General features: G+C 26.3%; 2 protein-coding genes across 4 annotated transcripts; both read right to left on the bottom strand.

The window, feature by feature from the left end:
* Window positions 1-1170: 1170 nt before the first annotated feature.
* Window positions 1171-4487, bottom strand: LOC100642794 (mitochondrial fission regulator 2). Of its 3 annotated transcripts, none has more exons than XM_012310021.3 (5): window positions 4166-4487; window positions 3764-3951; window positions 3571-3689; window positions 3249-3483; window positions 1171-3135 (listed from the first exon to the last, which is right to left on the bottom strand). In XM_012310021.3, the coding sequence occupies exons 1-5, from the start codon at window positions 4172-4174 to the stop codon at window positions 2976-2978; spliced, it is 711 nt and encodes a 236-aa protein (XP_012165411.1). In that variant the 5' UTR covers window positions 4175-4487; the 3' UTR covers window positions 1171-2975. The 3 variants fall into 3 exon arrangements, with proteins under 3 accessions (XP_012165411.1, XP_012165404.1, XP_003393263.1); XM_012310014.3 differs by having other exon boundaries at window positions 3553-3689; window positions 4304-4479; XM_003393215.4 differs by having other exon boundaries at window positions 3553-3689; window positions 4166-4473.
* Window positions 4488-5256: 769 nt separating this feature from the next.
* Window positions 5257-13300, bottom strand: LOC100648424 (ER degradation-enhancing alpha-mannosidase-like protein 3). Its single transcript, XM_048405330.1, has 17 exons — window positions 12843-13300; window positions 12730-12775; window positions 12344-12444; window positions 12100-12139; window positions 11894-12006; window positions 11647-11800; window positions 11439-11567; window positions 11194-11365; window positions 10953-11110; window positions 10767-10871; window positions 10337-10681; window positions 10073-10237; window positions 9907-10005; window positions 9489-9806; window positions 9202-9415; window positions 9006-9118; window positions 5257-8362 (listed from the first exon to the last, which is right to left on the bottom strand). The coding sequence occupies exons 1-17, from the start codon at window positions 12974-12976 to the stop codon at window positions 6638-6640; spliced, it is 4131 nt and encodes a 1376-aa protein (XP_048261287.1). The 5' UTR covers window positions 12977-13300; the 3' UTR covers window positions 5257-6637.
* Between the last annotated feature and the right edge of the window lie 20 nt (window positions 13301-13320).

The raw sequence follows: 13320 nt of genomic DNA, 5'->3' as shown, positions 1-13320 counted from the left end.
TCGTCCTTTGTTCTCTTGGATGAATTTTTTTGATGAAGAAATTTCAAATAAAGACAAGGGAGGGGACAATTGTCTGATGATTATGTGATAAAAAGTGGAGAAATACTTTACTCAAATCATGGATCCAAAATTTATCTAATCAAATAGAAAATAGAAAGTAGTAGAATAATCTTTGAAAGTGTTAAAATTCTAAAAACTTTCCAACGAAACTAATACGAGCCCAACAGGTTTTTATTTTCAGCGATATGAGTTCAACGATTGAGCAATACTCGACATACACAAGTTTGACTGTATATTATTATTATGTCATCCGATAATATATAATGCGTTGAACTACATTGAACGATAAGATTTCCAATAAAAAAATTGACAATTTTTTTTAAATATATCGCCATCGGAATTGATCGCCAAATATATTCCAAATATCAGTTTTCTAACTGGTCTGGAAGTGAATAAAATTTCGCTTACAAAATTCCACTAGCCAATTCCACTAGACAAGTAAGCTAGATAAAAGCGATTAAAAATCAATTTCATCAATTTTATCAATCAATTTAAAAATCATTTCACAGAAAAATGAATATAATATTATAGTTATTAATGTTAAATAATCTTATAGGTATTAAAGATGTTAATAAGTATATTCCTTTTAAGAATAGAATCAAAATTTTAATGTTATATGTACTTAAAATTTATTGTTAGGACAATTGCATTATTTCGACGGATGGAAACCTAGTGCAATAAATAAATACATACATACATACATACGTACAATATTATTTTATTACTTCAAATTAATTAAACTTGTTAACATGATCTTCTTATCTAACTAGGATATTACATTTAAATAAATTATTGTTCTTTTATATATAGAATTAATTTAAACAATAAATTAAATATCCAAATAACTTATCATATCAGGACTGTCATTAGTAGCTATTAGTTTTTCTGGTAGTATATATATCTACATATATATATATATATATATATATATATGTGCTACTACTTTTCATATAAATAAATTAATTAAAAGGATGTCATAATAACATTGTCAATGAATGTAATCAAATGTTCGCTAAACTGAATTCAATCTAGACAAATTAAAATATTAAATATAGAAAATATAATGAATTGTGGTCCTATGTAAAAAATAGATATAGGAAAAATACTCTGTTTATTGTTTAACAATAACATTTATTTTTCAATCATTGATAAAAGCTTCATGTATAAAACAGATCTTCCATACGATCGTAATATCTTTAAAGTACACTCAGTCTCCAAAGTCTACTATCATGTTCTTTCCAACTGAGAGTTACATTTCTTACACACATTCATGTTAGAAAATAGTCAAAAATAAGAACTTTATGTCACTTTTATAAAGAATATCAAGAATTTAAAAATATTTCAAACTTGAATCAATTAAAAATCACGCTATAATCTTGGTACAATGAAGCAGTTCTTAAATTCTTTACACGAGCTACTGCTGTTAAGTTGAATAAACTTAATGAAACAGTGATATTTTAAGAACATAATATCAAAAGACAAAATTCGTGGTCTTCGTTATGCGTTCTTATTATGCATGAACATATTACTGAGTATTTATTCATTTACAATTATGAAAACATGTTTCATAAAAGGAATTACATTATTAATTGTCCTATCCAGTGTATTAACAAGCCTGTGCTAATGTTTTCATCTATTAAGAATATTCGTACAGCTTTCTATGGCACAATCTAAAATATAAAGTCAATGGATGATTTTAATATCACAATAATCTCATCTAGAAAACTAAATAAATAATTTTGAATAAGTTTACAATCATATAATATGGCGCTGCATTGTGCCTAAGCAACTGCATCTTAAATTAAAATTGTAATCTATCTTTTTCTTTCTACTAAAGAGGAGCTTAAACATGATCTTCGTTTAATAAAAGATTAAATCCAAATATATATATATATATATATATATATAATATTGAGTTGCAAACTGTACCTGCATTCCTAATTGAAAATTCTATAATTTATGCATTTTTATACAAATTTCATATAAAACATAAAATTATTATATATATTTGCACGACCTATATTTGGAATAAATCCATAATTAATAGTTTGAGAATTGCACTTCCTAAAAAATTTTTAAACTTACGCAACATATATTAAACAATTCTTCTTTATCAAATAATTTTGTAAATTAAGATTATAATTACTTATGCAGTAATTATTTCAGTCTATTATACAAAGTATTATAAAAACAAATCAAATAAATTCTTCTTTGTACTTCTATATTCTATACCTTATAAAATAAAGAAACTCTAAAATAAGTCATTCATAGTTATATAAACGTAAAAGCATAAAAATAGAATGGTGAACGGTTGCCCACAACTTCTTAAAAATAGATTCAACTCTAAGTTCAAGCCTAGTTTACTTATTTATGTTTGCTTTTACTATATACCTATCTAAATCAATAAAAAAATATAAATTTTACGTATATAAAATGTAATATATACGTTTCAATAATTTGTCTTTTATAACTTTAATGAAATACTACATATTCTGTATTTACATTAAAAGTATAGTTAGATCATTGCTTCATGAAAATTTTAATATTATCTTATCTACCATTTTTTATCAGTTTACAACCCAATATTTTTATCAGTACTGGTATATAGAATACTATCTTTGGTTAGCTCATCTATATATGTTTTAATTGTAATAATGCTCTTTAAAAAAGATAGTATTACTTTCTAAAAATTAATTTGTAACACAAAACTAATATTTTTGTAAGTTTAAAAATGTTTGATACGTTCGTTTTGTTGCTTACATAATCCTGTAATGACAAATTGAAAATATTGCAGTATTTTGATGGTGTAAACAAGTTGATTAATCAAACATATTATCTTGTCATTAATATCATCCAAAATGTTACATGACACCTTCATTGTACACAGTGCACATTGAAAAATATTCAGTCTACTTTCACACATCACTCGAGAAAGAGTCATTCATTGTCAAGTTAGCTGAAGAATTTCTACTATCAGCTGAATTCATTGCAATATAACGTCTTCTAAGTATTTCTTGTAAATCATTACATGGACTGTTATCACGTTTTATACGAAGTGGTCGTCCTCCAGGTGATCTAAGAAAATATACATAATAATCATAATAATCATAATATACATCATTCATTTATAAACCAATACAATATATAACTGTATAAACAAATAATTATAAATGTAAAAAATAATTTACCTAGAAATTGGCTTTAATTTAACGCTGTCAATGTCCTTCAATACATCTGTCATAGATGTTTGAGAAGCAAATTGGCCTCTTTTGCGATCTTCAACTTTATGATCTTGTAAACTTGCTCTTCTTGCAATATGAGGAGTTGGTGGTGGTAGTGGTGGTGGTGGAGGTGGGGGTGGTTGATGTGACTCTATTATATTTTCACTATCCATTCCATTTGATAAAGAACCAGTAGATGTATCTGAACAAAACTTTAGTTAAAATAGGTTTGAAACATAAATAATAAAAAAGATATTATATATATACATACGCCTAGATTGTTTATTACTTTTAACTATTGCTGAAACTTGTTCCCTAAGTTCTTGAAGCTCCTGTTCCAGAGCAAGTAAACGAACTTCAGATCCAAAACTAATAGGCTCCAATAAATCTGGCCTGACATTAGACATTCTAATATTGAAACATTATCAAATTAATCTGTTGAATTAGTGAAAAAAAGAAATTCAATAAATGTATATAGAAACCTTGCAGGACCATATCCATTTGTATCTGCATAATTATTACTAGTTTCTTCGTTAATCATAGAACTTGTCATTGAATGTAAAGGTGTAACACTGACATATATTTTTGGTGGGGGTTTCAAAGGTAACATTGAACCAATTCTACGAACAATGCTCCTTCTTTTTCCATAATATTTTGGTGGTTCATTTATCTAAAACAAATATTAAAGTTTTATTAATTTAAAAATAGATAAAATTGTTAATGAATGAAAAAGCGTAATTGAATTTCTTTTAAATATCAATTTAAAATAAGAATGCATTTCATATAAATTTGTTAAATATTACTAGTTAATGAATTGCATGGTTAGTAACACATGGTAATCATATACATACTCGCTTTCTATACAACAAAAAATAATTTCTTACCTTCGACATTATTTTTCGTTTTTCTACAAATTTTTTATTTTGTTATCCAACTATTGAAATGAAATACTAATGTATACCGTACATTTAATAGAGTACATCAGGACCATCCAAAATTCGAAATTAAAATAGCTTTCTTACCATTGACGCAAGGCCAACATCTGACGACAGGTTGTCGTAACGCGAAAGCGCAAACTCCAATGAAAAGCGGCTTTAAGTAAAACAATTGCAGTGCAATTACAGTTTTTATAGCAAAATTCATTACAATCTTTGTTTATACTTCTTTGTATCTGTAATTGCAATCATAAAATATTCTTTGTATATACCAATATTAATTACAAACTAGTCATTTCTTGGAATATGATATTACTGTTCATACACTTAATATTGTGTTTCATTTATTTTTATTATTTTCTAAAATCATAATATTTATTCGTAATAATAATTATAGATAAAAGAATGAAAAAATTTATAGTAAATAATTATTATTTATAATAATAATTAAATAAAATAATTTGTAAAATATCGATAGTAATTAATAACCATGAATTTTTAATATCAACGGTTGAAGTTATGATACTGTTACTGTTACAATAAATAATTATTTTCAAATAAATTAAATACTTTACAAAAGTTTTCATGCTTTTCTAATTCTAATATCATATTCATGGAAAAATTTTAAAAATTTCATGGATTAAAATTATTCAATGAATGAAATTAATAATTTAATTTAAGAAATATTTACATGAAAAATGTGTACTTCCAGTATCTAATCATTTAAGGAAAGTTCTTTGTAACAGTAATTTTATTTGCATTTTTTAATATCACGTTCTATTTCTGTACCAAAAACTTTTAACACATTTGTATCATATACATATGTTTGCTCCTCTTTTTCCCATATGATAAACAACAAACAAATCATGTATATGTGTATATAAATATAAATATATATATATATATATATATATATATATATATATATATATATATATATACATACATCAATTTGTATATATACACACATACGTAAGTTGTGTATATATATTGTGTATATATATATATATGTACACATACATACACATACACAATCGATCTATGCAAAATAGTAACTAGTTTAATATACAATAAACTTTGTAATGTCCATTTTGGCATTCATCATACAAACTTTATATGGTAATTGCAGAACACAGATACTTATTATATACTTATTTATATAATATTTACATTTACAATCGAAGTCACATTCTACAAGATTGACCCAATATAATTTAGGATATTGTGTATATCCCAAATTGATTTGATTTAAAACATATGTATTTCTTGTGCATTCTATATGGCACATAATAAATCCAAATTTATATAGTTTTAAAATTATTTTACAGAATATGCAATATAATTTGTAAACATGTTACAAATAGAAAACAGAGTATACATACATATATAGTTTTAAGGAAATTAAGATGCTATGAATTTCTAAACACTATTTGATCTATTACCACTTCCATTGTTATTAACTTTGCTATATGACATGTATATACACTGTTATTTATACAATTTTATGTACATATAAGGCATAGATTAATAAATAAATTTAAATGAACAAAAATTTTTGTATTGCAATTGTTTCAATAATATTGTTATAGAAAAAAATAGATAGTTTCAAAGAACAATATTAGTAAGTTTTACATTTGCCAACTTCTTTCCTTAACAAATTATAGCATGTATGTACTTTAAGAAAGTCAATGTAGTACTATTGTATTTAAGAAAAAAATTCACTTTTATAATTGTAATTAGAAATTATTTGTTAACCATATTCTTATATTCTTATTTAGAATACGAGTTAAAATTACACTGTAAACAAATAGTGTAATATATATTATTTGTCAAAATATTCATTTACATTGTTACTCATGGCACATATTTTAAGTACAAAAACATGAGAAAACAAACCTGCAATTACAATAATGAAAATTATAATCCTTTACCTAAAAAAAAAACAATATACCATCATTGTACTGTCGTAGTGCACAAGAAATATGCTATGTTTAAATGGTATATATAAAATTTACATTCATTAGAACCTTAACAGAATATTCTGTCACAACCTCATTAGGATAAATGGTTTGCGCAGACTGTTTATCTGTATCATACAGTTTTTCTTTTTTTTATAATTTCACTAATTTATTTCAAATAAAAAATGAAACGAAATCGAATTTTTCCATAAGCACCAGTTTAACAGACTTTAAGTATTGTTCTGATATAATCTGATCATCATATCACTTTTTCATTAGATAACTAATTCTTTCCTAAAATGGATTTCATATAAAAACATTAAAGCTCACTGCATACATGTTCAAATTTTGTGCAAAAATATCAAATGTAGTATGAATTGGATTGCCAGGCTTGTTGGAGTGAGAAATTTGTTCACAGTGTCTTTTAATATATATATTCAATCTTGAAACCTAAAAGTTTTCATTATAATTCATCGTCGATATGTTTACTTTTGTGTTTTTGTACATCGACTTTTTTACTTTTAACTTCGTTTGTATATTTTTGACTATGTTGCAATTTATTTTCATCTACAGAATTATAATTTGAATTGGAAGTTTCTAGTTCTTGTTGAATATCAATGGACTTTGTATTCCCTTCTTCTTTGGATATTTGATTTTTACATTCTTTAGGCAGTTTAGAAGGTATACTTTTATAATTATTTAAATGTGGATCAACCACTTCTTTTTCAATCTTTTGTAATACTTCACTATTATCTTTTCCTATTGTTTTAATGTTCTGAGAACTTGTTTGTGCATCTGTTACTTGGAAATCATTGTCAGTAAGTAAAGATTCTTTGTGTGCTTGTTTGTCAGCACTATTATTATTAGTAACTGTTTCTTTAAAGTCGATATTATTTGATTGTACATTTTCTAAAGAATTTGTAATTTTAATAAAATCTACCAAAGAATCTATATTTTTTGTAAAGTCTTCAATTTTATTTTTTATAAATTCAATTTGATATTTTATTCTATTTTTTAATGTATCAGCTTTACTTTGATTTTGAGAGGAAACATTCAAAACTAGTTTATTTGAATTAACTGCTTCTTTACTTGTATTATCTGCTATGTCTCTTGAAACATCAATATGTTCTTGCAATTTTCGAATACTATCTTGTTCTGAATTTTTCACAGCTTTTTCTATTTCTGTTAATATAAAATGTTCAAAGTCTTCAAATTTTCCTACTTTGACATCTTCATTTCTTTTAGATATTTTAGAAATATCATTAGGTTTCATTTCTGACTTACTACTTTCATTGTTATCCATCATAAATTCTGTGATCACAGAATCTTGCTCCTTAGGTTTTTTTAATACATCCAATTTTTCAAAATTTTTCAGATCTTTCTGCCAATTATCAATTATCGTATCATAATAAGAATTTTTATCTATCATCGACTTTTCTAAACTTTCTTGCGCTCCATCAGCTAATATTTCACGATATTTTTTATGCACGGCTTTATTAACACGATCTAACAAGGCAAGATGCTCTCTAATAATTTCATCTTCCATGTCAAAAATACCTGGTAACAACTGTCTCAGAAACTTAAAAATACCAGCTTGCGCGATATTAAGTTCGAAAATCTTGAATAATTGTTCAGTATTTGGACTCCCAGATTGCATTGTCTGCAATATTGTTGTAACCTTTTTCATATTTAAAACCATAATATCCATTTTTGTTAATAAATATTGTTTCAACAATTTTTGTTTGATAAAATCCATTAATTGGTCCATTTTCATAATGGACGGATTTGGTACAACTACAGCTAATTCTTCTAAGAACCACGCAACTTTATCTCGCAAAGATACTTTTAATATAGTACCATCCCCACCTCGTGACTTTACTATCCAATTGTAATAACTTTCTAATATAAAACTTCTGATTTGTAAGCCTGCTTTCTGTTTTACATCCAAATATATATGATTAACAAAAACTTCTTTCAATTGTCGCCATTGTTTCTCTATTAACGTACTATCCTCCGATTCTTTCGTAAGTGGAACAGATATGTACGACGAACTGATTCTTACTTCTCCGCCAAGCGAATCTTTGATTATTTCAGCACGTAGATCGTAAAAAAAGATTATGTCCTTTTCTTCTCCTTCGTGTTTAAGCTCAGGAACTAGATCCAAATTTGTCCCACTGCTTGGAGATGTCTGTTATAAAAAAATATCTCTCGAAGTTTAGTTTCATTTTACAATTGCATAGAACAAATGAAAAATATGATTTTAGAAAATTATATATATAACGACTAATGATCCGAAATACAATTGGTACGAATGTACTCCTAAATTATTGCATAATAAAATAAAAAAGGAAATAAGAACATAAGAAAAATATAATATATATAGTAAATATAGAAATCAAACAATTTAATATCTTAAAAAGTATAAAAACTCAAATAACAATTTTTATTACATAATGTTAAGCGTAAGTAAAAAATATCTGTATATCAATATAAATATCGCAAACAATAAGAAAATATTTTTCTAAATAATTAAATATGGGTTTTTATGACTAATTTGAAAATAATGAATATTTTCATCTTATATATAGATATTATATATATATTACATTATATTATATTATATTATATTATATATATATATATATATATATATATATATATAAATACACACATAATATAACATATTCGTAATACGAATGGGAGACCCTCTCTATAGTAAAATAATCATGAAAATAAATATAACCAATAACTTAATACCGCTTCATGTGAATAAAAATCCAAAGGAGAACATACTCAATGATAATAACTGCAAAACACCAAGAAATACAGACCTGTGGTGTCATTTGTCGTGTAAGAAAAGATTTTAACGATCCCTTTAACCGTTCGAACATTGATAAATCGGTGGGTGCTTTCAGTTGTGCATCTTCTTTTGAAATGTAATTGCCTAGCAGAAACAAAACAGGTCAAATATTTGAAACAACAATAACAAGAAGCATATAATAGGAGAAAAGAGTTACAATATCCTACCAAGAGTAACTGTAAGATCACCGTTTGCCACGGCAATTGCTTTTAATAGCTCAGAAGCCTCCATGCTAAACAAAAATACAACGGGAATAGTTACGTCGTCCACTTCTTTTCCATCTCCTGACATTGCAAATATAGGCGAAGTTGCAGCACTAGAACCATCTACATTATCCAACACTATTCCAGCAACAGCACCTGCTTGTTGAATTCGTCTTGCCTGCAATAATATTTAAATAATTAAATAAAAATTGTTTCAAAATATATTCACAATATGGATGGAATTTGTTTACCTTTTCTATAAACATACAGTTACCCCGACCCATTATTGCTATCTTGCCTGCAAGTTTATCTGCATTATGAAGATCGGTGCATGCAGCAGATGGAAATGTAAAAACAACTTTCCCGGTTACTTTATTTAAACCCTGTAATTCTAATCCAAATTGCGCTGGTCCAGCCAACAGAGTAATTATTTGAGGTGGATTCGTGTTTGGTTTTACAAACGTGACAGCTTGTGGTTTAGCTTCAGTTTGTTGGGATTGCATTTTACTTATTTCAACCATTTCTTGCATAAATAATAAACCTTCTTCAGAATCCTGCGGTGTTTTTGCCTATAAAATAAATATAAATACTTTTACTTTGTAAATTAAGAAGATTATAATAAGTAAAATGTTTAAGTATATTGATAAATACAAAGAAACTTTGCTTTACATTAGAAAATGTATGCAACAGTTGAACACGTCCATCTGCCAAAGTTAAAGCCGTTATTCCCATATCACTCAACAACCTTAAATGTTCCCAATTATTTGCCTACAATAGAAAATAATAAGTTTTAGTGAGTATTTAATACTTCTGTTTAATACAAGTATATCTTTACCTGAAATTGTGCAGCGCTTAATCTTCTTTTTAATACATGCCTTGGATACACGTCTTCAACCATGTTTCTCAAAGGCTGTCTTACTGATGCAGGAAATAGGTGCAAACTATTAGGGCAAGTACGGTCCATTTCATCCACATGTACGATATCTCGCTCAAAATCTTGCTTCATTTTATAAATTATAGACATTTGTTATACTTTAATCTTATATTTTCATGTTATTACATAATTTTTATTTTTTGCAGTTTAACCATTTATACTTACCGAAGAAATATTAGTTCTTATAGAAGCAAGTGTTAATGGCAATAGATGTCCCTCGGTTGTAAAAATAAATTCATCCAAATCTAAAAGTAGTTCGCCTGGCTCCGCGAATAACAGAAATAAGTATTTAAAAGTTTCTGATAATACAAAGCTATCCATTGTATCATCATGCTTATTAGTTCTAACATCTGATACAGCTGCATAACCACATGGTACTCTGGCATAAGTTTGCAGACTTTTGAGTACCTTACGGCCAACTCCTAAATAATAATGATCGCCAGTAGCACGATACAGGAAGTACGTTGATTCTAAAAATTCTGGCCTTAACGGATGATGCCCCCAGTGTACCTAATTATAAATTAAGAAACATATGTATCAATATTAAATTACAGTTTACTTATTCACACAAAAAGATAATAGATGTATTAATAACCTGAAAGTCAGTAGTAAATGCTTCTGGTATAAAATTATGTCTCTGCATAACTTGATATAACATTTCATGCGTTTCTACAGCTGGTTTGATATCACCTTTTAGCACCTAAAACAGTAAAATAAAAACAGTAAAAACAATACAAGTCAAACATATATAGACATAAAAATCAAAAAGATGAAAGGCTACCTGCAAACCAGGCCAAAAGGCCAATAAAGCATCCATAAAATTTTTCGAGTTCGTATTTGGCCTGTGCATATGTACATCCAATAACATTGGTCCTTGGCTTACATACTTCATTACTGCTTGATAATGTTTATTGAACCGTCCAAGATATTTTTCATCACCTATATTATGACCAAAAATTTAATTATATCACAATATATTTCATAGTAAGTTATAAAACTACAAATAATGTAACAATAATTACCCAATAAAATGTATGCTTTAAGGCAATACTCATAGTAGGAATCTATACCTGCTCCTACACCAGAATCTCTTCTTACCCAATCACCGGAATGTACATTTAACACAGACCCCATTAAATCAGTACCACGATGACGCATTTTCCATAAAACATCCATCGCTTTTTGTGCTTTTTCCTATTACATGTAATATTACTATTATAGATAAAATTTTATAACCACTTTTATAAAATATTACAAAACATCATACTTCAAAAATTGGTTCTCCTGTTAACCTTGACAATGCTGCCATTTCTAAAATCATACTACCTGCACAAGCAGTACATGTTTCTCGTGATACTTCCAAAGGTACACCTTTCATACCATACTTCAAATTTATCTAAAAAAGATTGTATTAATAAGTATTTTTTGAAGAATATCCTTTTATATATAATTACAATTAATTAAAGTGTTATTACTCTGCCATATGGTATCCCTGTAGTTGTATTAAATGCAGGTAAAAATCTATATCCTAAATCTTTGGCCAAATTTAGAAGTTCACCTCTATACCATGGCATTATATCAGCTCTTTGTTGTAAATATTCTGCTAGTATGTGACCACTCAGAAGACCACTGTTAAATAAATTATTTTAGAAAGTATTAATTATTGAACAAATAAATATCTATATAAACTGTGGCAATATAAACAGCTGTTAAACATCGTACCCCAGCATTCTAATATTAGTTTCAAATAGAGAAACAATAACATCAGTGTCAAAGCTAACATCTCTGACAACAAGTTTAACTGCATGTTCAAATTCCTCTAAATCTCCTAATACCTAATACATATTAAATAGACAAAAATTAATTTAATACACATTTTGTTAAATATATCACTTTAATATAAGAAATATATGTAAACATTTTCTTACCACCAAAGTATCCAAGGTATCAACCAATGTAAGCGAAAAACTGAAAATAGTATGTAAAAACGGATATATAGTCTTTTAATAAATATTTTGATAATAAATATCATAGTTAATACTAAAATACTAATACTACTTGTTGATATTAAAATATAATAAATCGCCTTTATTTAAAATATAATTTATAGAAACAAGTTATTTTTCAAATTTTTATTTTGCTCGAATATAAGAAATAAATTTTTGTTCTTACTTTCCCAATGTAGAATCTATATCACCTCTATTTGGTTCTGATCCTCTGTATCTTCCTTTACAACTTAATGGCATTAATTCATCAGCAGGATACGCATTATCCTTAAACACATATTTATAAATAAATAAATTATAAACTAAGTATATAAATTACAAAATACTAACTTTACCTGTTTTAATAATTTCTTAAAATATAACTTATACATCTAATTTACAAACATTAAACAATTATATATATACAAAGCCTCACAATACATTTTACATTTACTATTTTACCAACTTTATATTTTATACATTTTATTAATGTTTTAAGATATTCATTTTATTTATTTTTTACTAAAAATTTATAAAACTATGTAAAACAAGTTTTTTTTGTATAAACTTTACCATATAAGCATTATATGCATGACAAAACATATCTCTTGCTTCTTCCCTATAAGTAAATATAAAAAATTATTATTTTTGTACGGATATTATTACTTTTATATGTTCATACAAACTTTAATGCTTCTCGTTCTTCTTTACTCATATATTCCAATGGGTCATCTTCAGATGCAACTAACAATGCTTGTATGCTGCATCCAAACATTAGTAATCCCCAAATAAGTAAATCACAAGCCATCTTCCTTTGCATTAGAAAATATACTCCTTTTGATGTCAAGATTTTGTATTTGTAATAGCACACATTGTTTTTTATTATATTTTGTAATTTATTTTGTCAGAGTATCATTATTGCATGATAACAAAATAATGTGCTCTAGTGCAAATTGTATATGCACCAATCTAACACGTTTGTTACTGATAACTTTATCTTCCTGTCTTCTGTAGCATTTTTTGGTAATTATCATATAAGCACCATAAATTTAATAAAAATACATATTATCACCAATAAAAAAGAAATTTACACTATTTAATTATTAACATTTACTAAACGTAGTTTTAAATATATGTAGAAGAATTAGCAATTGAAAAGTTAAA

Source organism: Bombus terrestris, chromosome 1 (genome assembly GCF_910591885.1).
Source record: "Bombus terrestris chromosome 1, iyBomTerr1.2, whole genome shotgun sequence".
In the NCBI taxonomy this organism is placed as follows: domain Eukaryota; kingdom Metazoa; phylum Arthropoda; class Insecta; order Hymenoptera; family Apidae; genus Bombus; species Bombus terrestris.
This window is presented reverse-complemented; position numbering and strand designations above follow the sequence as displayed.

Coding starts and splice junctions, on each gene's coding strand:
- LOC100648424 (XM_048405330.1), bottom strand. CDS start 12,976: ATGCAAAGGAAGATGGCTTGTGATTTACTTATTTGGGGATTACTAATG. Junction 12,007..12,099: donor ATACCTTGGATACTTTGGTG/GTAAGAAAATGT, acceptor AATATGTATTAG/GTATTAGGAGATTTAGAGGA. Junction 11,801..11,893: donor ACTAATATTAGAATGCTGGG/GTACGATGTTTA, acceptor TTTATTTAACAG/TGGTCTTCTGAGTGGTCACA.
- LOC100642794 (XM_003393215.4), bottom strand. Junction 3,690..3,763: donor AATGGATATGGTCCTGCAAG/GTTTCTATATAC, acceptor TTTCAATATTAG/AATGTCTAATGTCAGGCCAG. Junction 3,136..3,248: donor AAATTAAAGCCAATTTCTAG/GTAAATTATTTT, acceptor ATATTTTCTTAG/ATCACCTGGAGGACGACCAC.